Source organism: Heteronotia binoei, chromosome 10, assembly GCF_032191835.1.
Source record: "Heteronotia binoei isolate CCM8104 ecotype False Entrance Well chromosome 10, APGP_CSIRO_Hbin_v1, whole genome shotgun sequence".
In the NCBI taxonomy this organism is placed as follows: domain Eukaryota; kingdom Metazoa; phylum Chordata; class Lepidosauria; order Squamata; family Gekkonidae; genus Heteronotia; species Heteronotia binoei.
This window is the reverse complement of record NC_083232.1, coordinates 72,400,223-72,425,870: the sequence shown is the minus strand read 5'-3', so window position 1 is coordinate 72,425,870 and position 25,648 is coordinate 72,400,223. Positions and strand designations below refer to the sequence as shown.

Here is a 25,648-nt window from a genome sequence, read left to right as displayed (position 1 = left end):
CTTTGGCTTTTGGATTCCTGACTTTGGCTTGGACCTCTGGACCCCCTGACTTCGGCTTCTGAACCTCTGACCTGTGATACCTGGATTACGATTCTGTTTTGGCGCCTTGGACCCTCCTTGCTCACGAGTTGCCGACCTTGGACCGCCCCTGGACTTTGCCTGACTCAGCCCCAGCTCGTGACAGTGTACACCTGAACAGCACACATTCAAGACTGGTACAGCACAAACATTGTCTGCATTTTTGGTGCAATAATTCATAGGAAGAGGTGACATTTATCAGAGACTGTAAAACAGAATATTGCAAGCATGCTAATATTTTAAGCATGTTTTATTTTAAGTTAAAAAAATCTTTAATTGTGTTTGTGTCCTTTATAAAGTTTATATGTCCACTACCTGGCATTACATTTTATGATACATATGGCCCGGCCTGATAAGGTCTCATTTATGTCAAATCTGTCCCTCATAACAAATGAGTTTGACACCCGTGCTCTAAAGCAAAGCAGTTGCCTCCGTGTATTATGTGTGGCTGTGATATTATTATGTCCTAGGAAACAAACTGTGGTGACAGGATTAGATAAGGGTTCTTTGTATGCCAAAAGCTAATCATTCTTGGACCTTGGAGAATTCCTTCCCTTCCCCAGCTTCAATACTTCATCTTTTCTGAAAGTGATTGGGTTACTCGACTTTATCGAAAGCAGAGATGGAATGCTGACAGTGTATCCAAACAAAACACAGGCCAGGGTTATCCATCTTGTCCCACTTATCTCTTGCATTTGCAAGAGGAATTATAAATTAAGATAGTACTAAGCAGTGAATTCCAGTTTCAGGCCCCTAATCCTATAGACTTTTATGTGCAGGAGGACTTTTCTGAGGACTTCACAGAGCCCCATGGCTTGCCGGTGCCATTTCCTTTGTCAAGGCCAAATGGTCAGCAGTATCCATTGACAACCTAAATCTTCTATGTTTCCTAGTGGGTGTGTGCATGTGTTTGTGTGTATAACCAGCTCCTATTCATCTTGATGTCCTGCAGACAGAAAATTCGGACTGCCTTAAACATCTCCCTGTATTAATGTGGGATCTGCTTTTCACTGCTGCAGAGTACAGCTCTTGATTTTTTTTTAATTTTTGATCTTTGTTTTTCATTCACCTTATTCAATAGTAAGATATTCACAAAGCCCATTCTTCTTTGTTACAGCAAGTCTCCCCGCGGCTTATTCTCCACAGTGTGGAATTTGAAGATGCCTTGGCAACTCTCTGTATTATGCTTGCCCCAGTGGCCCCTCACATAACTTCTGAGATGTGGAAAGGTAACTTGCAGAATTATGGGGCTGTGGGTATTTTGTTACCATTGTGAAGGAAAGACTTGGAGGGAAAATCCTGTTGTCATGACTAAAAGTTTGGATTAAGTGCCCTTATCTCAAAGGCATAACAGAAGGAAAGTATAAACCGCCAGCCCTTACAGTGCAACTTGAAGTAAAGTTACACCCTGCTGAGCCCATTGACTTCAAGGGAGTAACTCCTCTTAGGATTGCAGTTGCCTGGATAGCCCAGGCAAGCCCTATTCCTTGTAATACTGAAAGGAGCTCCAGATAACATTTGCGTGGGAGATTTCATCATAAATAATTGTCAGATCAAAGAAGCTAAGCAAGGTCGACTCTGGCAATTACGTGGAAGGGAGACCTCCCTGGAATACCAGAGGCAGGGGCAGACTTTACTCAGCCACCTCCCTACAGTCACCAGAAGTCAACATGTCTTTCAGGTGTACGCATACACACATGCATACCCACACACATGGACATATTTTAAAAATACAAATAAAAAGATTGCACATGAAAAAATTAGTGCCATATTTTATGCAAACAAGTTGGCTGTTCATAGAATTTGTATGCAAGTAGCCGGTCCCTGGGGTCAAAAAGGTTGGGGGCCACTGCTTTAGATTGCTCACCCCCACTCACTGATCTCCAGTGATTATGAACTATGTGCGTTGTTTTGCCCAGGGCTTTTTTTGTAGCAAGAACTCATTTGCATATTAGGCCACACACCCCTGATGTAGCCAATCATCCTGGAGCTTACAATAGGCCCTGTACTAAGAGCCCTGTAAACTCTTGGAGGATTGGCTACATCAGGAAGGTGTGGCCTAATATGCAATGGAGTTCCTGCTACAAACAAAGCCCTGGTTTTGCCAACAAGTGTAGTTGAGATGCCAAAATGATGTCATACAATCTTTTTCTGTCTCCGGCTGCATTCCTATGTCACCTTAAATCAACATTTTGTTCCAACTAGTGTTGCTGCTGTAAACAGGCATGTGTCATATGACCCTCCCTCTTTCCCATTGTCACTGGAGAAACCTGGTCTATTTACCTGTAATGTACGAATGTATGAATTAAGTGGGCTTCATCTCCACCCCCCCTCCCCTGACTGCCGCCCAACCCAGGTCTATAAATCTTCATTAAAATTACAGTTTGGAGTGGAGATGCTAACTTCAGTTATCCGTGCACCTCCCTTCATACATCATGCTTAGCTAGTTAGTCTTTAATTGAAATTCTGCATATGTTAAATAAGGGGGAGGAGCAAGATCTGGGCCTAAATTCAGCATCAGCTCAAGTGCATGCTCATGTCAGCTTAATGTTGGCATGTCTTCAGCTCCAGCTCTGTTACTCCTCCATTGTGATTGCTAAGCGACTTTTTAGTTGATGAAAGGCAGACATCCTTTTAAGCCCACTGACTTCATTCAATGTTGAAAGGTGTAATTTTGCTTGGAACTGCACTGAAAAAGAGAACTGTGTTAAATAAAATCATAAATAAAGATTCTTTGCAAGTTATTCATCTTATTCCATTATCTTCCAGAAAAGTCAAAGCAACTTGCAGTGCCATCCTAAGCAAAATTGCCCCCTTCTAAATCACTGAATCAGTCAACTTAAAAGAGTGTACTTAGATTAGGATAGCACTGTCATAGTTCCGAGGGAGCTGCGTACGCCAGACCAAATTAGAGTCAGCAACAGAAATGCACAATGTGCTTTTAGGGCATTCTGTTCCTCTATTACCATTGTTTGCTTTGTGGTGCATGTGCTTTATGCTGTACTAATTAACAGCATGATCTCATGGAGCTCTATAATAGGACTTATGCCTCATTTAGTCTATGGTGGAACAAGTGAGGGTACAGAGGGCCTATTGATATAACTATCTTTGAGGCATAGAAGTTCCCATGTCCTTAAAAATGCTTATCTATTTCTCAGTTAAATTACAACTGTGCCATTTGTGGATACCCCTTTCTTTTTTTACAACTATATAATTTAGAGATGCCTTTTTAATATCTAAAATGTATTCTGTGGTAAAACTGACTACACTGTAACTTTTACCTCAGAAAGAGTTGGACAAGTAATCTCTTAAAACAGCATCTTAGTTCTTCATGCTTTATAATGCGACTGTGTACTTTTTATGATAGGAATTTTGGGATATAAATAGGATACCATAAATGTCTTTATTTGTACATATGACTGGGGCACGGAGCGGGAGGAAGAAAGAAACAGAATGAGAATATAGTTTTATGTAGAACAAATTAAGTTCATTGATCTTTCTGCATTTCAGTTGCCTGGCTTGTTGACTAACAGGGCTAACAATAACATTCTTTTCTGCTACTCTTCTCCTGACTTAGTGCTCTGAATATTATGGATCTCGATTGCTCTGAATGAGGCTATAGATTACGTTGGAGATCCCTGACTGGATTTCCTAGTGTGGCTTTTAAAATTCTAATATGCAGTCACGAGGTCCAATTCAGAATGGGGCTGTGGCTGTATTCAAGGGAGGTTTAACTCTTCCTTCTGGTACCACTTCCCCCATTGAAACAAGACCTCCAGGTTGCAGTTAACTTCAGTAGGGAAAGACAGTGAGCAAAGACTGAGGTGGGGGGAGGAATCCTTCTACACTGGGACAGTTGCAGCCCTGGGGAGGGGTGAGGTTTCAGTGAAAGAGAATAGGACGGATGGGGTAATAGTTAAACCTTCCCATGTCCAGCAACCTAGTTTTCAAGAAACTTCAAGAAAGATTGTTGTGGACTGCCAAAGTAGCATGAAGTTTGGCAGCCTGTGGAAATAATAACAAATTTGTATTTTTCTATGTAAGAACATGGATAAATTAAGCTTTACTGTTGTAGACGTTTCCTTCCTATAGTTAGAAGCTCTGATGAGCACATTTTCAAAGACCTGTTGGCTGAAAGAAATTGCAAACAGGAAAGCATGTGCTGGCATCCAGCCAGCTTCATATTAAGTTCTTTGAACTGTCCTCGAGATGAATGGAGTTTCTGTCTTAATAGTATTTTGTGGCTGGGAACGGTTTGCTGCACAACTACGTGCACCCAACATTCAAGTACATCAGCATAGTGGGGAGGGGAGTGTGGGTTCAGACGTTGGACACATAACTTTTTTAGCTTGCATTCCTCTGGGTTCTGTTGCATCTTCAATCTGGTTGATTGTTTTGTAACACTCCCCCCTCCAGTTTTCTTCCTAGTGCATTTAGAGAAACAACATAAGTTATCCTTCTTTCAAGTGATATTTATGTGTTACCTGACTGATCTCTGGGTGATTCAGAAAAAAATCTGGTGCCCCATTAGGATAGGTCTCAAGATATATTTTTAAAAGAAACAAAGCCAAAAGCATAGCCTGTCTCAAATAATTTTTTTTCCTGATTATCAATGAACAGCAGATCTTGTACGTAGGCACAGGTTCCTTCTCCTACTAAAGAACAGAGAAATTCCTCAAGTTCTTAAATGATAGTTATATGGTATCATGAAAACTCACTTGGACACACTGAATTTCCCTAATATCCCATTTCTTAGTTGTTATAATGCCTTAAATAATGCATTCCTTAGAAGGAAAACATACATGACAGTAACAGTTCAACTCCAAAAATGTATTTGCTTATTAATAGTAGTAAGGCAGCATGATGGTATAGTTAGCAGCTGGACTGAGGCTAGGAAAACCCATAGCAGACCATGAAGCTGCTTGGGTGACCAGTCATTCTTTCTTGGCCTATCCTACCTCTCAGGGTTATTGTGTAGAGAGAACCATTAAGTTGACATAACCTCTTTGGAGGAAGGGCAGGCTAACAATGCAGTATATAAATAAGCCTTTTGAGAGGTGGGAGGGTGTGACTCTTTTACCAAAGTGTTTTAAGTTTAACACATATTTAAGTGTTATACAAACATACTTGTTAACCCACAACAAATAGCTAAGCTCTGGGTACATTGTGCTTCAACCAAGGCTCAGTAATTGAATATAGTTTAGGATGCTTTGGTATTTTGAGGTGTGAAATTCTTCTGTCTTGAGAGAGCCAGCATGGTTTAGTGGTTAGGGTGGCAGACAGTGGTCCAGAAGACCCAGGTTAGAATCACAGCTGTGCCATGGAAGTTTGCTGTGTGATTTTGGTCCAGTCACATGCTCTTCATCTCACTTACGTCAGAGGGTTGTTGTGAGGATGGAACAGAGAAGGGGAGAATGTTGTAAGACCCTTTGGATCCCCACTGGGGTGAAAAGCAAGGTATACACAAATGTTGCTTTGTTTTTATATCTTTTCAGAAGTCATATATCTGCAGTGTAGCGCATGTTTGTATTTCTTGTGTCCCGGTTCTTTACTGTGGACGTCTGTGCGTCATTCCTGTTCTAGCCTACATTTCAGCAAAATGAGAGTGTGTGTATTTGTGTGTCTGTGTGTTTAAGACTTGTAGCCAGAGTTCATCAGACTGATAACTTGGCAATCTATAAATGCAAACGGGATGAGGAAATCTGCTTCCTTCCTGTAAGTTTGAATCTGAGCAATGTACTGACACTTTATACTAAAAAAAAAAATCTGCAGACAAAGATATAAACTTACATGACTGGGGGAGGTTTCATTCATGCAAGAAATCCCATCAAGCAAAAGTAAAAACCGTCTTTATAAAGGCAGACACCTCCATTCCAGTGTGTCTGAGGTAGTGTGCATGCACACAAAAACTCTCAGCTTGAATAAAACTTGGTTAGCCTTAAAGGTGCTACTGCACTCAAAATGTATTCTGCTGCTTCAGTTCAACATAGCTGCCCACTTGGATTTTCCTAAAGGCACATTACAATAAAAGGTGTGGAGTCTTTGCTTCCTTTATTTGCAGTTTATCCTTTGATTTGGTGTTGTCATCAGATCTGTTAACACAGTTCCCCAAGAACTGTTGTAGTTGCACCAAAACTCTGAATTTCACTCCCCAGGGAGATCTGCCTGTCCCTTCTGTCACTATCTCTGGCCAACAGGTGAAGACTTTTTTGTTTCACTTGACATTCCCTCAGTGATCCCACATTCCTCTCCAGTTTTTATCTTTTGTACTAGTTTTGTTTTTAATTTGTTTTAATGTTGATAGACTGAAGTGGGTAGCCATGTTGGTGTGAAGCAGCAGAACCAAGTTTGAGTCCAGTGGCACCTTTAAGGCCTTAGTTGTATTCAAAGTATAAGCTTTCGTGTGTCTGAGGAAATGTGCTTGCACATGGAAAACTTATACCTTGAACAAAGCTTTGTTGGTCTTAAAGGTGCCACTGGACTCAAACTTGGATCTGTTGTTTTAATGATGTATTTGTGCGTTGATTTTAATGGATTTTAAGATACTATTTTAATTTGTATTTTTTAATTTAGCTGCCTTGATGGCCTTATGGTGGGGTAAAAATCTTGTAAATAAACAAAATGTAAATGGTACATGCTATGTTATTCCTGGCCTGGATAGCACAGACTAGCAGAGCTTGTCAGGTCTCAGAAGCTAAACAGAGTCAGCCCTGGCTAGTATTTGGATGGGAGACCTCCAAGGAATACCCAGGGTCATGACATGGAGGCAGGCAACAGCAAACTACCTCTGAACCTCTCTTGCCTTGTAAACCCCTCCAGGGGTTGCCGTAAGTCATCTGTGACTTGTCAACACTTTCCACCACCACACTTGCTATGAAGTATGGAAGTGAATCTTTGGATCACCTATACTCCTGCATATGGAACACTATCAAGCATGCATATTTCTAAGTGCCATGATGGTTTCTTAGACAGAGAGCAGGCCAATAGTATCCACCGCCCCCCTCCTTTTTACAACGGTTGGGCAAGCAGTAAATCTATGTAGCCCAAGGATGTTTACGCTACAGCCTGGCTGGTAAAGCTGTGAGGTGCCTCTCCCCCAGATTCACACAGACAGTTCTTATCAGGTCTCAGAGAAGTGTGAGAAAGGGAGATGTTTTTAATAGCCTAAATTCCTTAGTAATAAAAGAGACACTATGTAGTAACCTTTTAACCTGTGACTCAGATTGCATCTGTATATATCCTTTGAAGTAATCCTATATAGTAACTATGTAACCATGTATACATCATTACTTCCAAGGATTCTGTCCTTGGTAAAGCTTCTGAGTTTCTACAATAAAGCAACTTTTGATTTAACAACAAAAGACTGGTGATTGAGAAATATTGATACTTGACAAATCCCTTGAGCAGGCCACATGTACACCTTGTGTGTGATCAGTCTGCTTAATATTTTGCTTGTTTAGGCAAAGAGGAAAGAAATCATCTTCATCAAAACGAACAAAACAAGTGACGATTTACTTCATGAATGACTGGAGTTAATTTAATTCCACCTGTTCTCTTTTAATGCGCCAAATGTTTTGCACAGTTTGATCCTCTTATTCATACTCCATGAAGGAAAGAGCTGTTTGCAGAAAAGTCTAGCCCATCAGTATTCTTTATGTGCTTAGATGAAGGTGATAAGGAAACAATGTGTAATCTGAAGAAGTGCTGTTTAAAAATGCAGAGCGCTTTTATTGCGTGTATTATCATTGCTGTCTGTCTTTGCATTTTCAAATTACCTGCTCAGCAGGTGCATACAGCAGCACACAAAATTTGAGCTATGTTTGTTAACACTCATTTTGTGTATAAGGATAAAACTGGAAGAAATTCAGAAATACCTACTGAGTTGGATATGGTGGGATCTGCTATGCTAGTGGCGGTGCCAAAGCCCTTCTTGAATTGGTGAAGGCTCATTATGTCCAAGGACAGTGCCTCTGCCAACAGAATGAATATGCAGGATCCAATCCACCTTTTAAAAGAAATATTTTCAATACAGACGTTTGACATAGATGATAACTAATAGGTTCCTACTAGAAAATAGCCGATTGGTTTAAACCTCTTGAGATGCTCTTTTATAATATTTCTGAAAGCTGGAAGCAGAACACTCTGTTGATCTTAGCAGTTTACTGGATTTACTGTGCTGAACAGGTTCCATTTTGAGTTCCAAAAATGTGAATTGGGACAGGAATTTTTTTTTTTCATTTTGTTCATTGTCCTTCCAAACAATGTTCTGGAGGCGTCTTTTTCATATTTTTCTGTAGTTCTTCTACCTCAAGTGAAGCAGGAGCTTGTCTCTTGAACAAACATCTAGTTTGCTGTATTAATCTTTTCCCCCAAACAGTCCTGAACTGTGCTTTATTTTTGCTTATGCCATGTGATTATCTGTGGTGTGTAACTGATTTGACTCATTCCAAAGGGTGGAGATTTGAAGCAACTGCCTGAAAAATCCAGTTAAACAGAAAACAAGGAGTAGCCCACAGTGTCAGATTTTTTGCTTCTTCCCTTGTACTTGTGATCACTTGGAAAGAAGTGAGCTCATTCACAAGTGGAAGAGTTATAAGGAGGAGGAGGCCAGCAAAAAAACGAATCAGCAGTTCAGAGGCTTCTTATTCACCTATGTAACTGCAAATATTTCAAATACATCTTCTGCTTTGAAAAGTAATCTATTGTTAGCTCTTGACAATGCATGTTGACAGAGATCTACTTCATAGGAGTGGCCGTATGCATTGTATGAATGTGGAGAAGCTCAGCTATAATCGCATATCGTTCTTAACTCAAAGGAGACAAGGTTTACCCGAGCAGTAGTCCTTAAAGTTTCAGGCTCAGATGCCAAAACTTCAGAAACCTTGGAATGTTATTAATGACTGGAAGAATAGACACCGAAGATACACTTACTGGATCTTTCAAAAGGAGGAGGCTGTTTTGCAGTGTTAGAAGGGGAGCCATGTCCAGAGATATCTCTTGCATATTTCTTTTTCCTCTCCATTGTTAACCAATCCACTTTGATGGACTGAGGGTCTGATTCAGTATAAGGCAGCTTCATATGTTCAACAGGATGCCTTTTAGAAATGAACCTATTATTTTAAAACATTTTCTTGCATCAACAAAGCAAAGATCCTTGTGCTGTGATGGCAGCTGATGTCAAAACAATGTTTTTGTTTTAAAATCTGCATAGCATACCACATCTCAAGAGGGGATTGGATAAACATATGGAGCAAAGGTCCATCAGTGACTATTAACCACAGTGATGCTCTGTAGTCTTGGTGCTTGGAGGACACAGTGGGAGTGCTTCTAGTGTCCTGACCCCACTGATGGACCTCATGATGGCGCCTGGTTTTTTCGGCCATTGTGTGACACAGAGTGTTGAACTGGATGGGCCATTGGCCTGATCTGACATGGCTTCTCTTATGTTCTTATCTCAAGTGCAGAAGCCCCATCTGACCCAGCCCACTTTCTAAAAACACTTGGCGGTAGTAGCATGCAGTTGTCTATGGGGTTCCACCCTGTGGATCTGTTCACATTCCTCCAAAATGTTGCCAGAGGGGGAGGACTCTTGCTGCTAGATGAAAGCACCTTTGCTAGTAGAACAGATTTGTGTGATCCAACCCACAATGAGGTTTGATTTGTCAGCTTTTGGAAATATTCTTGTCCTTTTTTATTTTCAAAAAATGCTTTAGGGCAAATCTTGACATCAGCACCTCCTGTTGTTATCCCTTTAGAGTAGTTAAGTTACTGAAGGCATTTTCAGTTGGCAGGAGACAGAGTAGATCTGTGCTAAAGCAAACTACCGTAAGCAGCCCACCAATGTTGTTTGTTTCAGGCTTGTCTCACATTCAGAATAAGCTTTGCACTCATCACCACTGGGATATGGATGTGCTGCAGCAGCCCTGGCCCACAGTGGACCCAGAATACTTTCAGCAGCCAGATGTAGTGGAAGTGCTGGTTCTGGTGAGTACATGAATAGTCTTGAATGGCCCTGATGTCATGTAGCAGGAGAAGGAGGTATCTGAGACTTTATTGTTCTTGGGGACCAGGGAAGGCTCTGATCAGGCCAATGTGCTCTTGTACTAGCACATGTGATTTCACATGGACATGCTGGTACTCACTCTGGTCCAATGCATACTTTGTAGTAGCAGATGTGTTTTCCAAAGGTCACATAAAAATAGAGGTGCCTGATTTGGCCCATAACTTGTGAGGCTACTCCCTTGATACAAAGTTTGCGTAAAGCTCTTGAAAAACCCTTATTTGGGCACAGCTGTATATTATGCTTGACACAAAACTGCCACTGAAAATGGCGTATTCAGTGCCAAGTGTCTCCCCTCCATCCAACTTAGTCAGCTTACCTCATGTTCTTGACATCCATGAGCTGTGCGTTGTTCACCTCTGCATCCCATCATTGGGTATCACTCACAGGGGCTTGGAAATGCATAGCCTGATGTTTTTATGTGTTATAGGGCTAGAGACTCAACACAGTAACTCCCTACACTAAATGCAGCTTGCAGTTCTTGGTCCTAGAGAAGTCAAGATAAGCAGGCAAAATATGGACTCTAAATTTTTTCTTTCAGAAAACTTCAGAAATGAACTAGCATTCTGAGCCCCCCGTTAGTCTCAGTTCTTCAGGCTTTCTGGGCTAACAACATATAGCTTTCCTGGACAGTTGCTGTTGACAGACTGTGATTATTAGTGTTTTAATGGTAAGGTTGTACCCATGGTGACATGCAGTAACAATGAACAGAGTAAGAGAAGTTAAAATGAAATTTAACAGCAGTTTATTCAGTTGATAAGCAGTTCTTTTTCAGTTGATGTAGTCATGAACTGTTTTGCTTCATGCTGGCAATATGAGTGAATGGACTGGGGAGAAGAAAGCAATGGCCCTTTTTAAATATCTCCTTTTGATATCCTTCTTCATCTTTTCCAGATCAATAACAAACCCTATGGTAAAGTTTGTGTACCTCAGGAAGTAGCCCGAGATGCAGAAGTAGTTCGTGAACTGGTTGTTCAGAGTAAGCTGGGGTCTGAACACCTCCAAGGACGGACTATTACCAAATTCTTCTTGTCTCCTCGAACTGCCCTCATCAACTTTCTAGTCCAGGAATAACAGATGCAAAGGAGACTGATTAAAAATAGGAAGGATATTTTTTTTTCCAAAACTAATTTCAAACTTGATGGAGAGGAGTATTCCATCATTCTCCATGTAAAGGAAGAACCATGACAGTACTTGAGGCACCCCTTCTAATCAGGAAAGAAAGCTACTTCGCAGCATTCTGCACCTTGAGTAAAGATGCTACAGGGAACAGAAAAGTGGAATAAATGGGCAGAGGGAAATTATACAAGCTCTCAAAAGTATGAAATCCACAAGCAATTCTACAAATATCTCTTTGGCTCCATTTTTTGAAATGGTATAAGACAACAGGCTTTATTTTTATTGATGCTTGACCAGTTGTATGTCAGTGTTGCGATGATCCTTTGTTGAATAATAACCTATAATTAAACAATAAATCACTAGCAATCATGGTGCCCCCCCCCAAGCAAAAATCGTTTTGCAACGCTAAAGCATTTTTTTCAAAGTAATTCTTTGAAAGCACTGTCAGTGGACTGTTCCAGAAGCAGTATCCACTGTTAAAACCCACTATTTCTTCCCAGTTCTATTCATGCTTGTTGAGTAGCCAGCCTAAATTCCCAATAAAATATTTTTTTCCTACCATCTTGCTTATTCAGTGCTTGCAGCATTTTCCCAAGTTCCCACAGATCTCTCCATCCTGAATGAGCTAATGAAAATTGCTTCTGAGCAGGGAAAAAAGAACCTGATTTAAATTATTAGCTCCCTGTTTCAAAGTGCGGATAATAGATCAAGTCCAAGCACTGCGGTGCTGGCAAGAGAAACCTATTCATGCCAGTTTTGATCTTTTGTTCTGTTGTAACTCTCACACAGCTCTAGATGTTCGGCTAGAATGAAAGCTGTTATCTTGTCAGAGAACTTTATAATGTGGAAATAAAAAATGAGGTGTGTTTTCAAGTATGGACTTCTACAGCATACACAGCAATTCCCATGGACAGTGCAGCCAGTTGGTTAATACAATGAGTCATCTGTTCTGGGCATAGGAAATCTTCACATAGTAGAATTAAATCAGGACAGGCTAAAAATTCCTGACTTCGTTTTTTTTTTCTGAGTAATATTCTTAGACCATTAACAGAGTTGAATGTGTGATCATTGCTTTTTACAATTCAGAATCTTTACGTTATATATAGATCATAAATCATTTGCAAAGTTTTGTCAGTTTGAAGACCAGACCAGCCCCATAATGTGTGGGCAACATTTCTTAACAGTAAAAAAATGTATTTTTTATTTCTTAGCGAAGCTCTCAGAAACACCCTCATAGTGACTGATTCTTGTTGACCAAATAAAAGAGATCCCATTTCATAGTTACAGCTTAACACAAAAGTAAAGTCATGCAAACACCTCTGGTCAGATTCCAATTTGAGTTTGGCTCCTCAAAAAAAATTACACCTTACGTGTTTTGACTTCTTTTTTAAAAATTAAATAATGGCTTTGTGGGGCCACTTTTAGGGGGATTTGATGGAAACAGATGAATATGTGTGTCTTCCCTGACCACTTTTTCCAGGATTGTAAATCACACAGTGGAACTTTATCATTCTCAAAAATGGACAGGAAGGATACAATGTAGGCCAAGGATCCAAAAATCTTGACTCTTTTTCCCAGCTGAGACTCTGAAAGGCAGTGCAAACTAATTTTCAGGCCAAAGAAAACTGTCAGCACAAAAATGATGGCACTGAAGAAATCTAGGAGGTGATATTTCACAGTGACAGCCCTCTTAAATTCCATTCATGTGCAGCTTAATGAAATAAGTGCTTCACTTGAGGAGATTAGTACTTTTGCTCACACATTCATAGAGCTTGATCATATCCTACAAGAAGAGGTGCAGACCTTGTAGCAGGCTGAAAAGAAAGTGAAGAGTTAAAGAAGAGAATTTGGAAAACTCAGAGAAGCTGCAATCAGGGCTTTTTTGGTAGAAAAAAGTCCAGCAGGAACTTATTAGCATATTAGGCCACAGCCCCTGACATCACCATTGCTTCACATGGCTTTTTTGTAGAAAAAGCCCAGCATGAACTCATTTACATATTAGGCCATACCCTCTGATGCCAAGCCAGCTGGAACTGTGTTCCTGCTTTAAAAAAAAAGCTCTGGCTGCAACAATCTCACTTTTTCAGGTGAAGAAGGAAGAGGGCTCAGATCCAGATTTCTTAACATTGGCTAGGTCAGTTAAGGAACCTGGGGAATTGAGTACTTCCTGCAGTAGAAAAAGTTCATTGTTCAGGGATCTAAACAATGATTTACATCACTCAGTTCACAAAATATGAAATGAAGGTAGAATAACAGCAAGTGGTAGAAAGTAGAATTTCCCCATTATTTCTGGTGACACATGAAGAGGAGTTGCTGCATGATATGATCCTTAGTGAGAGAGGAGAGTTGCTTCTGCATCTATCAAGACTTCCATAGCAGGGAAATCCTTTTTTAAAGAAGGCCTGGTAAAGAAGACAACTCCCATGCAGAGATCTAGGAAGAAACATAGTAAAAGGGCATCAGATGCAAGAGCAAATGTGCAAAGGTAATCTTGAGCTAGGTAGTAATAGTTTTACTTTTGGAATGTACTTTTTATATTTGCATGTCTCAGAGCACACAATTGGGCTTTTCTCTCTACCATCTTGCAGGAATTGCAACTGGGTGGGGCTCTGTGTAAATGTGATCTTGAGTTTGGCCGTTCTTGTTTTAAAATGTTTGAAATGAGTTTTGACACTGACAAGCTGGGAGTTGCTTATGGGAAGGGTATGGAAGTTGGTAAAATGAGTACCTAGCTTGCTGGGGGGAAAGTGTAGATGACTGGGGAAGGCAATGGCAAACCACTCCGTAAAAATGTCATGATGCGACGTCACCCCAGAGTTGGAAACAACTGGTGCTTTACCTTTTTATGCAAAGTTGGTGTTTGGATTGCCACTGATTTGTTTTACTTAATTTTCCTGAAATTTATTATTTATTTATTATTTTAAATTTCTATCCCGCCCTCTTCGCAAGCGGACTCAGGGTGGCTGAAATTAATAAATATGTCAATATGGTAGTAGCCCTAAGGAAGAAAGATTGTCAGCTGTTGATTTTTTTTTAACCAAAGCTAATTAGAAAATAATCCAACTTTTTAAGAGATGCAACTGTACTTAACTTTGAAAAGAAATGTAACACAATTTTATGATTTGATGTCAATGGTTTAAATCAAAATATAAAAGGAATAAAATATTGAACTGCTTAGGTAAGGAAAAGAAAACAGATCTGGTAGTGCTACAGTGAACACACTAGAGAAAAACATGGACCAATTTCCCACTCACCTTACACCGCTGTCAAGCTCCTCTTCTCAGTAGGGCTTCCCTCCAATTTCACACAATTGCTGGCTGCCCCGTAGCTTCAGCCAGCGTTGGCTTTTTCACTCGGCCAAGAGAACCCTCTAAAAACCAGTTTCTCTTTGCCACCCACGCCGACTGAAGCTCCATGGCAGATAGAGTGAAATTGGAGGAAAGCCTTGCTAAGAAGAGTAGGTTGACAGCGGCGTAAGGCGAGTGGGAAATTGGCCATGCTCTTCTAAGTAAAGAGAAGTAGCTGATTTGGGTTTTAATAACGTGATATTTTGTAATACATTCTTAGTTTACTCCCCAAAGTAGGGTATACATCCTTAGTTTACACCTAAAAGCAAAACAGTCACCCCAAATTCTGTAGTCAGAACATAGCGTTTGTACAAATGTTTAAATAACTAGGAGGATTCCAAGAAAAGAAGCTCCTTCTTGGAGTAAATTTGAATTATGTTCTCTGAAAGCCTGGACAAAGGAATAATTCAACATCTAAGGATACAAACAAACTCACCTTATCATCTCACCTTACAGAGGGAATTGCACCCAGAGGAAAAAGGGTTACTTTGGTTATTTACTAGGCCATAACATTTACTCACAAAAAGATCTGTTGTTGGAGTCATAGGATACTCTGGTTGATTTATGTCAGACCTGTATAGGCTATCTTCTTTGGTCAGATCAAGCTTGTACTTTGGACACTATAGGACAAAGGTGTCAAACATGTGGCCCATGGGCCGGATCAGGCCCCTGGAGGGCTGCTATCAGGCCTGTGAGAAACTCACTGTTTGCTTCCTTCTGCTCCCTTCTGCATCACAGCTTGCTTTGCCATGCTTGCTCAATTGCACAGGAGCTGCAGAGCAAAGCCTTTATTTTCTCCATTGGCTGACCAGCGCATAAAGCATCTTACGTACAAAAGCTCAGAATGTCCAGTCATTTCATATTTTCCTCTGGGTCTTAGGTGCAAAGCATTAACCATGAATGTCAATGCAATGAATGTCAGTAAATCAAAAGTAGGTTTGCAACTTACATACCTGAACAACACCTGAACAGCATACTCAGGATTTCTATAACACAGACATTGTCTCCAGATTTTGATGTAATAATTCAGAGCAAGAGGTGTCAGTTTTCAGAGACTGTTAATTAAACAAAATATTGCAAGAGTGCTAATCTTTTAAGCATGTTTTAAGTTTTTTTTAAATCTTTATTTATGTTTGTCTGTGTCCTTTATAAATTTTATATCTCTGCTACCTGGCATTACATTTTATGATGCACATAGCCTGGCCCAACAAGGTCTCATTTATGTCAGATCCCACCCTCATAACAAATGAGTTCGACACCCCTGCATATAGAATATCTTCATATGGGACCAGGTCAGCCTCTTTGCTGATAATACTATCCATTATATCACCACCCAGAAGCTTCCTTTCTTCAAATACAACATGATACTTATTGTACAATAACCTCTGGGTTTATGATAAAATATGGTAAATCAGAAATAATAAAAATCAATCTCCAGCTTAAAACTGCCCAGAGCAGCATTTTCTTTACCAATGGCTGATCCTCTTGGAAGTATTTAGGGGCCCATGAGACTAAAATTTATGCTAATGAAGGGGTGTGTGTAATCTCTGCCAGTTCCCTCTTCCTGATGGCAGGACCCTGATTTGCTCCCATGCCATTTCTAAAGATCCCCTGTTCACCTCAGGCTAGTGGATTGCAATGGGAGGAAATAAAGTTCTCTGCTGGTGGAAGAGCCTTCAATTAGCAGAAAATTTAGTCTGGATCCAACCCTGTATTAGTAAAAATGAGACTCGTTAAAAGTGTGATATAAAATTTGTTAAATGTCTTTAGTTCTGTATGTGGCAAAATGCAAAACAACTTCTGATTTCTTTATGGGACATTCTCATCACATTAAATATTGCTCTTTTGATTCAGTAGGGGCACAATTACATAGAATCATAGAGTTGGTAGGGACCTCCAGGGTCATCTAGTCCAACCCTCTGCACAATGCAGGAAACCCACAAATACCTACCCCAAATTCACAGGATCTTCATCACTGTCAGATGACCATCTAACCTCTGTTTAAAAAACTCCAAGGAAGGAGAGCTCACTTTATACATGTCGTACACTTTAAGATATTTTTCTTTCTTGGTACAGAAATCTCAAACAATTTTGTTCTTGATTGAATCCAGGTGATGAGGATTTTTCTAGCACCCTGCTCTAGAGTGCATTTGGAATCTCTGTTCAGGCTGAGTGAACTGAACACTTGATCCTGTTAATTTTACACCTAAAACAACACCAAAAAAGGGGCAAGAACCCAACCCAGTAATGGAATTTGATAAGTAAAAGGCTGAGGTTACGAGCAGAGATTTAAAAAAATTAATAGTGCAGTTTAAAAGGTAATTAAAAACAAAAAGGGCCATTAGGCCCTAAACCACACACTGTGCAGTACACACATTATATAGTAACTTTTGGTATATGATAAAATATGGTAAATTACTCTGTTCAATTTTGCAGCACATGTGCACATTCTGAATGAAAGAACCACTGTATGCAATATAATTAGACCATCTCTCATTCCCCTTGGTGTGGCTATAAAGATCAGGAGCCAGATATAATGCTCCCACAGAGTATTTTTGTATACATTTTGGAACGCCCCCATGGCTAACTATGATACAGATTCCTTCATACAGTGTGTATGTGTTATTAAATTGGAACCACTGAAGAAGGCCCTTTTGGCCAAAATGTGTGTAGTCAGATTTCATCAGCTTATTGGTTCCGATCGGTGCTACTAAGAGTATACTGTGTTGTACTGCAAAGTGTGCTGCTAAGAGTTTACTGTATTTATATGCAGTATTATATTATTGTATTATATGTAGTGTGTGACCTCTATGGCCTAAAGGCCCATTTTGTTTTTAATAAACTGTTAAAGTGCACTACATTATTAAAAGATATATTTTGCTTAATTTTTTTTGTAACCTCAACCTTTTAGGTATCCAATTTTACACTCAAACCATAGCATAACAGTCTTGTCAGAATTTTCTGTTTGTTCATCATTCAATACCTTATAATTTCCAAGCCCTGGCTCAACATTTCCATGGCTTCCTTAGATTACAATAGAAATGAAAGCTAGAACTAGGCGTTATCACATTGATAACATTTAATTGTAAATCTTTGATCTCTTCTGGTGGTTTCATGGAAACATTAAATAGTACAGGGAACAAGTTTGAGCTGAGCAAAACCTATAACCTTATATCTATGGGACAGAGCAAAACAACCTAGTCTACATGAGTGATCAAAGCCAGCATAAAGCTGTGATTTCTAAAACCACTTTATCAGGACTGTCAAGGATACCATAGTGAATAGTATTGCACTCTGCCAAGAGATTTAGGAGAACCAACTGGAACATGCTTGTGGTTCATAAACAAGCATAAATAACCAATCAAGGCAACCAAGATGGTTTTTGTGCTCTAAATATGTTGGGAATCTGATAGACTTAAGAATTTTGTTGTTATTATCCTTGGCTGCTTCTGGGTTTTTAATTGTGATTTTATATTGCTTATGATGTTTGGCATGGGTTATTTTAATATGTGGTTTCAATTGGAAGCCCCCTGAAACTATTATTGAGTGCATGATTGAAATAAATATGGGTCTAAATAGCATTTTTTCTGTTGTGAATAGGGTTGCCAAGTCCAATTCAAGAAATATCTGGGGACTTTGGGGGTGGAGCCAGGAGACTTTGGGGGTGGAGCCAGGAGACATTGGGGGCGGAGCCAGGAGCACGGGTGTGACAAGCAGAATTGAACTCCAAGGGAGTTCTGGCCATCCCATTTAAAGGGACAGCACACCTTTTAAAATGCCTTCCTTCCATAGAAAATAATGAAAGATAGGGGCACCTTCTTTTGGGGCTCGTAGAATTGGACCCCCTGGTCCAATCCTTTTGAATCTTGGAGGGTTTTTTGGGGAGAGGCACTAGATGCTATACTGAAAATTTGGCACCTCTACCTCAAAAAACAGCCCCCCCAGAGTCCCCGATACCCGCAAATCAATTTCCCATCATTTCCTATGGGAATTGTTCATGGAGGTGCATAATGGCTGTGGGGGAGGGGCTTCCCCTGCCGGCCAGCTGGCTGGGGGAGGGGGGAAGCCTGTAAAACCGGGGGATCCCCCGCTGGGACCTGGGGATTGGGAAGCCTAGTTGTGAACATTTGCATAAATATATACAAATGCAATCATTAATGCATGCCACAAGCAATGGCCAACAGCAGGCTATGATATAAAAGCTAATCCTAGAGATGGTATTAAAACATTCAGTAATGACAAAATTATGCCACAGTTCTCTAACCTCAAGCATCCATTCACCTCTTGTTTCCTAAATTTCATTCAAGTGTTTCAAGTAAGGAAAAACAAAAATGAACCCTTTCTGCTTCAGGGCCTCTTTATCTGGTGCCTCATCTCTCTACAAACCTATTACTGAACACTGTTTGTGCTAGAACCAGGATGGCCCAGACAGGTAATTCCTATGTTCCTAAAACCATATGTTCAAGCAGTTACACTAATGGAGCTAGCAAATATGACAATAGGCTCATGATTTTTAGCAAACGTACCCATGCACATGGTTAGAACATAAGAGAAGCCATGTTGGATGAGGCCAATGACCCATCCAGTCCAACACTCTGTCACACAGTGGCAAAAAAAACCCAGGTGCCATCAGGAGATCCACCAGTGGGACCAGGACACTAGACGCCCTCCCTAGGGTGGCCAGACCGTCCCGGTCTCCCGGGACTTTCCCGGATCTGGCCCCCAATTCCCGGCTCCCGGGCTGGGTATACCGGGACCATTTTGAGGTCCCGGTTTAGCCAGCCAGAGAGCCGGGGGCCGCGCGCCCGGGCGGGGAAGGCGGTGAGTGAGGGAGGGAGCGACCCTGCGCGTGCGCAGATCGCCCTGCGCACGCGCAGGGACGCTCCCTCCCTCACTCGCCGCCTTCCCCGCCCGCGCACGGGGCCCAGCGGTGGCGGCGGAGGCCCGGGAGGGCGTCGGAAAGGCCCGCGGAGGTCGCTGGAGGGCCTCCAGCGACCCCCGCGGGCCTTTCCGACGCTTCCCGGGGCTCGCTTCCCCCACCCCCCGTCCTCCTCCCCCCGGCAGGCCGTCGGAAAGGCCCGCGGGGGTCGCTGGAGGGCCTCCAGCGACCCCCGCGGGCCTTTCCGACGCTTCCCGGGGCTCGCTTCCCCCACCCCCCGTCCTCCTCCCCCCGGCAGGCCGTCGGAAAGGCCCGCGGGGGTCGCTGGAGGGCCTCCAGCGACCCCCGCGGGCCTTTCCGACGCTTCCCGGGGCTCGCTTCCCCCACCCCCCGTCCTCCTCCCCCCGGCAGGCCGTCGGAAAGGCCCGCGGGGGTCGCTGGAGGGCCTCCAGCGACCCCCGCGGGCCTTTCCGACGCTTCCCGGGGCTCGCTTCCCCCACCCCCCGTCCTCCTCCCCCCGGCAGGCCGTCGGAAAGGCCCGCGGGGGTCGCTGGAGGGCCTCCAGCGACCCCCGCGGGCCTTTCCGACGCTTCCCGGGGCTCGCTTCCCCCACCCCCCGTCCTCCTCCCCCCGGCAGGCCGTCGGAAAGGCCCGCGGGGGTCGCTGGAGGGCCTCCAGCGACCCCCGCGGGCCTTTCCGACGCTTCCCGGGGCTCGCTTCCCCCACCCCCCCGTCCTCCTCCCCCCGGGAGGGCGTCGGAAAGGCCCGCGGGGGTCGCTGGAGGGCCTCCAGCGACCACCGCGGGCCTTTCCGACGCTTCCCCGGCCTCTACCACCCCCCCCCCCGTGCTGGCGGAGGCCCGGGAGGGCATTGGAAAGACCTCTCCGCCGCCGCCGCCGGACTCGCCGCCGCTGCCGCCGCCGCCGGACTCGCCGCCGCCGTAGGTAAGGGGGCCGAAAGCGGGGGGGGGCTGGCGGTTGGGGGTGGCCTTCCTTTCTTCCCTCCCTCCTTCCTTCCTTCCTTCCTTTCTTCCTTCCCTCCTTCCTTCCTTCCTCCCTCCTTCCTTCCTTCCTTCCTTCCCTCCTTCCTTTCTTTCTTCCCTTCTTCCCTCCCTCCCTTTCTCCTTCCCTTCCTTCCCTTCCTTCCTTCCTTCCTTCCTCCCTCCCTCCCTCCCTCCCTCCCTCCCTTCCTTCCTTCCTTCCTTCCTTCCTTCCTTCCTTCCTTCCTTCCTTATGTTCTTAACTTCTTATGTGACACAGAGTGATGGACTGGATGGGCCACTGGCCTGATCCAACAGGGCTTCTCTTATGTTCTTATGTGACGCAGAGAGTTGGACTGGATGGGCCACTGGCCTGATCCAACAGGGCTTCTCTTATGTTCTTAAGTGTGACACAGAGTGTTGGACTGGATGGGCCACTGGCCTGATCCAACAGGGCTTCTCCTATGTTCTTATGTGACGCAGAGTGTTGGACTGGATGGGCCACTGGCCTGATCCAACAGGGCTTCTCTTATGTTCTTATGTGACGCAGAGAGTTGGACTGGATGGGCCACTGGCCTGATCCAACAGGGCTTCTCTTATGTTCTTATGTGACGCAGAGTGTTGGACTGGATGGGCCACTGGCCTGATCCAACAGGGCTTCTCTTATGTTATTATGTGACGCAGAGTGTTGGACTGGATGGGCCACTGGCCTGATCCAACAGGGCTTCTCTTATGTGACAATACTGACTTTGGTGGACCCAAGCACTGATTCAGTGTAAGGGAGCTTTGTGTTTGTGTCTTCTAGTGCAATTTTGTTCTCAGATCCTGTATTTACTTCATCAGTATATGGGATAAGGCACTTTCTCAACTGTGCTGCATAAATCAGCCTATTTATTTTGTCCTGTTGGCTCTGTTGGCTCTATCTGCGCCACCTTCATCACTTCCGGGGTGTGGATCCCCCAGTGGAGTGGTCTCCCGACTCCCTCCGCCGGCTGTTTCTGATAGCCCTGCGCCCCCTCTTTCATTTGATATGTGTCCCGTGCGGGTGCCACCCTCCCGCCGGGAGATGCCGCAAAATGAGCCCCCTTGAGGCTTATGGCGGCAGGGCTCGGGGGAAGCGAGCTAGACTGCTGTTCTTTTGAGGGGTTATAGAGTGTTTCGAGCCCGTCCCTGTGGCATCGGTCCCATCATTGTGGGGCCCAGGGGGCCGGCGCAGCGGCACGCTGAAGCAGCCTGTCGGTCACTTCCAGGTTCCTGTCCTGCATCTCGACCTGTGTTATTAGTGACAGGCTGCTTCGGCGTGCCGCTGCGCCGGCCCCCTGGGTCCCACAACGATGGGACCGATGCCACAGGGACGGGCTCGAAACACTCTATAACCCCTCAAAAGAACAGCAGTCTAGCTCGCTTCCCCCGAGCCCTGCCGCCATAAGCCTCAAGGGGGCTCATTTTGCGGCATCTCCCGGCGGGAGGGTGGCACCCGCACGGGACACATATCAAATGAAAGAGGGGGTGCAGGGCTATCAGAAACAGCCGGCGGAGGGAGTCGGGAGACCACCCCACTGGGGGATCCACACCCCGAAAGTGATGAAGGTGGCGCAGATAGAGCCAACAGAGCAAACAGGACAAAATAAATAGGCTGCATTATGCAGCACAGTTGAGAAAGTGCCTTATCCCATATACTGATGAAGTATATACAGGATTTCAGAACAAAATTGTTTCCGGCGGTGATATTTGGGGGATTTTTGGGGATGTCACAGGAAGTGCTGTGAAGTCACTTCCTGTTTCCGGCAGTGGCATTTGGGGGAAATGATGTCACAGGAAGTGATGTCACTTCCCATTTCCGGCAGGTGACGCGGGGAAATGATGTCACAGGAAGTGATGTCACTTCCTGTTTCCTGTGGTGGCATGACGTCACCGGAAGTGACGTCACCGGAAGTGATGTCACTTCCTGTTTCCGGCGGCACACCCCCCCCCAACATGTCCCTGGCTGGCCTTCAGACATTATGGTCACCCTAGCCCTCCCACTGTTGCCCCCTCAAGCACCAAGAATATAGAGCATCATGTGCCTCAGGCAGAGTTCAATCAATACCCTGTGGCTAATAGCCACTGACAGAACTCTGCTTGTATGTTTATCCAATCCCCATTCACATAAATCCCTATTCACACAACCAGTTCCCCACCCAAATCACAAAACAATTCCTTTAGGCCTAATCTAAAAGTCAACCTAAACAATTTGTCAGTGAATCTCCAGAGTGTTTCTAATTGCTCATTAATAACAGTGGGGCTCCACCATCCCAACTTGGAACAGAACTAAAGGTTTCCAACCAGACATGCTGTTTTCATGACCCTAGAGCTGCTATTTGCAGTTTAAGCAACCCTTGCAAGCAGGCAGCAGAGGAGGGGCATTTGAGGTCAGGAAACAGCAAGGGAGGAAAAGGACCCTCCCTCATCCCACAATCATGATCCAAATTGCAGCAAGAGGGGCAGTGTGGCTAGGCTGCAATTTAGCAATAAAAAGATATGCTGGAAGTCTGTTCTAGTATGTCATCTAGTTGGATCTTAAAAATTCTTGCTTGCCTAAACCACCTTTTAGACTAGAGCAATTACTACATTAAGCAGCTATATGTTTCAACAACTAAGAGGACATTATCATTTTCAAGGATCGCAAAACAACCTTTGAAAACTCTGACCTCCCTTGGAGTGCTTCCCACCACCATGATATAATAAGAGAGAAGCTGGAATGCAGTAATTCAGGCAATGTTAGTTGTCATAGTAGGAAGAATGCCTCTAAATCCCTTCATAGAACCCTTTTTTTACCCCTAGTAATCAGAATGAACTGGAAAAGAATGTTAATTAGCTGTTTTCCAATTGTTCGGTTCTCTGAGCGATTTGCAGTGTTACAGTGCTTTATTGAAAGAGCCAGGATTTTGCATGTATTATGCTAAGGCTTGGACTTGCATTGTAAGCAGCATGGTTGATTAGGGAAGGCTGAAAGATCACCAAATGGCCTTTAGGTTTTTCTGTAGTGTTCAGCACAAACAAGGGGAGTGGGGGGAAGGCATCAACACTGTGGACTCAATGCTCCAAATGGGGAGAAGATAGAAACAAACTTTCAGGACCTACAAACTCTAATCTGCTAGGGACTAGACACTGATGCCAGTAATGTTCTGACATCTCCTGCTGAGATGTCATCTCCTGTTTTTAGATAAGCAAATTTTTGAAGATAGGTTTTTCTTCTGAGTACATATTTTTGTACTGGACAAAGCCATTGAAGAAGAGAGGCTCTTAGATTTATACTCTGCCCTTCACTACTCAAAGGAGCCTCAGAGTGGTTTACAATCTCCTTTCCTCCTCTCCACAGCAGACACCCTGTGAGGTAGGTGGAAATGAGAGAGCTCTGACAGAAACTGATCTTGAATGGAACATCTCTGTGAGAACTTGTGACTGACTCAAGGTCACACCAGCAGGTATATGTGGAGGAGTGAGGAATCAAACCTGGTTATCCCAGATAAGAGTCCATGCACTTAACCACTACACTAAACTGGCTCTCATAATGACTATGTAAACATCATTTCAACTGAACTGAGCAGACTTGTGCATGGCTTTCTGCATTACAGGTCATCTGGATGCAGCCAGAAGCATGGGATGTGAATAAAGGAACACAGATGGGCTCAAAAGTTACTAGTGATGTTTTCCTGACTTATTCACATAGCAATTAAATTTTTCCTAAGGAGAAAGCAACAAGTGGAAGTAGCAGACTAGATCCAGGCTAAATTTTCCACTAGAGGAAGGGGGTGGGGTAATTTCCACCAATTCCCTCTTCCTGCTATAGACACCCCCCCCCCCCAATTGCTTCTCAGGCTGTTTCTGGGGTCCCCTGGAGCAGCATTTTAGGGAGATCAGTGGCAGGGCCGGACCTGCCACTAATCAAACTAGGCAATTGCCTAGAGTGCCAGCCTTTTGGGTGTGCCAAATTGGGTGCTCCCATGTGACTCGGTTACATTATCAGTGTGTGTGTGGGGGGGGTGTTTGCCAGAAGTTAGGCCCAGCCCTGATCAGTGGGCTGCAGTTGAAGGCGGGAGGCAGAAACCTTGTTCACTGATGGAAGTGCCTTGTGTGAGCTGTTTCTGTTAGCTGTTTTAGGGGAGTGATTTTTTACTATTTGTCCTTTATGCTATTTGTCCTTTATCACTCAGAAGCAGCATTTCATGAAGACTACTGGGTTGCAGCAGGGTGGGGGTGGGGAAGCAGGGAAGCACCATTTCATGAACATCAGTGTCTTCCATTAGTGAACATTATAACCAGGATCTAACCCCATGCATATGGATTCTCCACATATGGGTGCACAAGAACATATATAAACTGATGCAGTGGTTAAAAACAAGACCTGTGAGCCCAGTTTAACTCACAACACAGTAATGGACTTAGTAGATGAACTAAGTCATCCTAAAGGACTTTTGAAAGCTAACCAAATAAGACATGGAAGATCTACATTCAAGTTTATAGATGCCTATTGATGGAGCCCAAATTTGGACCAGAAGGACGAGGAAAGCTGAGGGGAAGGTGATTTCATGTTTTTCCTGGTGTAAATCACCCTTCTGGCAGCATTGTTTGCCCTGGTAAATAATGCTTGTATGGTACTCTGACAGTTTAAGAAAAGTACTATAAAACACTACTGCTGCAATCCTGGTGGAAAGTGCTGTCAAGTCACAAATCACTTATGACCGGAGCTTTTTTTGAGCCAGAATGCACAGGAACGCAGTTCCAGCTGGCTTGGCATCAGGGGGTGTGGCCTCATATGCAAATAATTCCTGCTGGGCTTTTTCTACACAAAAAGCCCTGTTTATGACAGCCCTGCAGGGTTTTCAAAGCAACAGACACAGAGGTGAGTTGCCATTGCCTGCCTTTGCATAGCAACTATTGACTTCCTTGGTGCTCTCCCATCCAAGAACTAACCATGGTGGCCAACCCTTCTTTGCTTTCAAGATCTGACAAGATCCAGCTAGCCTGGGTTATCCAGATGAGAGCATTGCAATCCTCAGTGATCCTGGGAACTAGAGTAAACCTGATTCCATTCAGTTGTAAATTCATGGGATGGAGGTTCCCCTCTGCACTGTGTATATCAAAGTCTAATGTGATCCACCTTGCGTATTTAAATATTCAAATAAAAATAAAAACTGCTTTTC

The 25,648-nt window shown here is 43.5% G+C and overlaps 2 protein-coding genes across 2 annotated transcripts in view; both read left to right on the top strand.

Moving 5' to 3' along the window:
- The window catches only part of LARS2 (leucyl-tRNA synthetase 2, mitochondrial), an 82,005-nt gene extending 69,875 nt beyond the window's left edge, over nt 1–12,130 (top strand). The window contains exons 18-20 of the mRNA XM_060247489.1: nt 1,196–1,307; nt 9,935–10,062; nt 11,033–12,130. Of these exons, the coding sequence (XP_060103472.1) occupies nt 1,196–1,307; nt 9,935–10,062; nt 11,033–11,212 (420 nt within the window). The 3' untranslated portion in view covers nt 11,213–12,130. The remainder of the gene's footprint in view (nt 1–1,195; nt 1,308–9,934; nt 10,063–11,032) is intronic.
- Nucleotides 1–25,648, top strand: part of SNRPD1 (small nuclear ribonucleoprotein D1 polypeptide) — a 230,538-nt gene that overhangs the window by 65,237 nt on the left and 139,653 nt on the right. The window lies entirely within an intron of this gene.